Below are 1,526 nucleotides of genomic sequence, written 5' to 3' on the forward strand. Positions count from 1 at the left end.
TACAAGTTCGAGATCACCGTGGGCATGCCCTTCAGCGCCAACGGCAGCCGCGGCCCCGAGGACGACGACGTGACCAAGGACATCGTGCTGCGGGCCAGCAGCGAGTTCAAGGAGGTGCTGCTGGGCCTGCGCCAGGGCAGCCTCATCGAGTTCAGCACCGTCCTGGAGGGCCGCCTGGGCAGCAAGTGGCCCGTCTTCGAGCTCAAGGCCATCAGCTGCCTCAACTGCATGTCCCAGCTGGCGCCCGCCCGGCGCCACGTGAAGATCGAGCAGGACTGGCGCAGCACCGTGCACGGCGCCGTGAAGTTCGCCTTCGACTTCTTCTTCTTCCCCTTCCTGTCGGCCGTGTGAGGGCGCGTCCCCACGGGTTGGGGGTGCAGGACGGGGCGCGGCCGTCCAGCCAGCTGGCGCAACACTAATGCTGAGTGTGCGTGTGTGTGTGTGTGCTCGCGTGTGCACATGCAGGGGCCTTTGTCGTGTACAGCTGGCCTCCTCCGCCAGCTGCCTGCTTCAGCTCTGCCGCTTGGAATGCCCAACGGCGTGGAAATTGCATGCACGGCCTGACCCCGTCCTGCCCTCCCCGAGTGAGACTGGGTGCCGGGCGGACCGGACGCCTGTCCCGACCTCCCCGAGAGGCTGGGTGCCGGGCGGACCGGATGCCTGTCCCGACCTCCCCGAGTGAGACTGGGTGCCGGGCGGACCGGACACCTGTCCCGACCTCCCCAAGAGGCTGGGTGCCGGGCGGACCGGACGCCTGTCCTGAGAGGCACTTTGCAGTGATGTTCCCTTCCCCCCAGCGCCTGGCCCTGCTCACTTCTGTGTGGATTTGTTCTTGAATGTGCTGCTGTGTAAACTCACCATGACACTTCTTATTTATTTGGTGGCTGCTAAGCCTCGACAGCTGTCTGCCGGCCCTGCGGGCTCTCTGAGCCGTCCTGTGGCCCTGCCCCCGCCCCCCGTTCCCTCCAGGTCGGAGCCAGGCAAGGGGCAGCGAGGGGCACAGCACGTCCACGCTGCGCTCTGCTCCACAGCTTGCCTTCCACTTCTGGGGAGTGGGGAGCGGGTGAGGGTCTCGCCTGGCCCCATCAGGCCTAGGAAACAGAACCTGGGGTGTCCCTTCCAGCCCCGAGGAAAGCCTGGCTGTGTCCCCACGGGGAGCAGAACGGCGGGGCCCCGAACAGCAGAATAAAGCCTGTGTTGGAACCACTGTCCGTTCCTCTGCCTCTGTTTAAAGGAAGGCCTTGCTCGCAGCCCCGAGGACAGGTCTGCCCTGCGCCGAGTTCCACTCCGGTGCAGTTTGCGTTACAACGGGCAGAACTGACGCAGGAGTTGGCGAGCCTGCCCGTGAGCAGGCCTGGCACCGCCTCCAGGCCGGGCCCTGCCTCGTGGCTGACCGCCCGGCTGGCCCGCAGTCTGCCACGTCTGAAACGCGCGTGGTCGCAATTATCTGTGAAACCCGTCGCTGGTGAAATAGCGCATGCGTGTTCCAGCGGTTGTGAAACCATGGCCTGTGGTCAGTGCCGGAC

At 65.8% G+C, this 1,526-nt stretch overlaps 1 protein-coding gene across 1 annotated transcript in view; it reads left to right on the forward strand.

Annotated features, from left to right (window-relative positions):
- The window catches only part of WFS1 (Wolfram syndrome 1 (wolframin)), a 25,606-nt gene extending 24,399 nt beyond the window's left edge, over positions 1–1,207 (forward strand). Inside the window, 1 exon segment of the mRNA XM_015565802.1 lies at positions 1–1,207. This exon segment is cut by the window's left edge and continues 16 nt beyond it. Within this exon segment, the coding sequence (XP_015421288.1) occupies positions 1–351 (351 nt within the window). The 3' untranslated portion in view covers positions 352–1,207.
- The last annotated feature ends 319 nt before the right edge of the window (positions 1,208–1,526 follow it).

This window comes from Myotis davidii, unplaced genomic scaffold, assembly GCF_000327345.1.
Source record: "Myotis davidii unplaced genomic scaffold, ASM32734v1 scaffold960, whole genome shotgun sequence".
NCBI classification, from domain to species: domain Eukaryota; kingdom Metazoa; phylum Chordata; class Mammalia; order Chiroptera; family Vespertilionidae; genus Myotis; species Myotis davidii.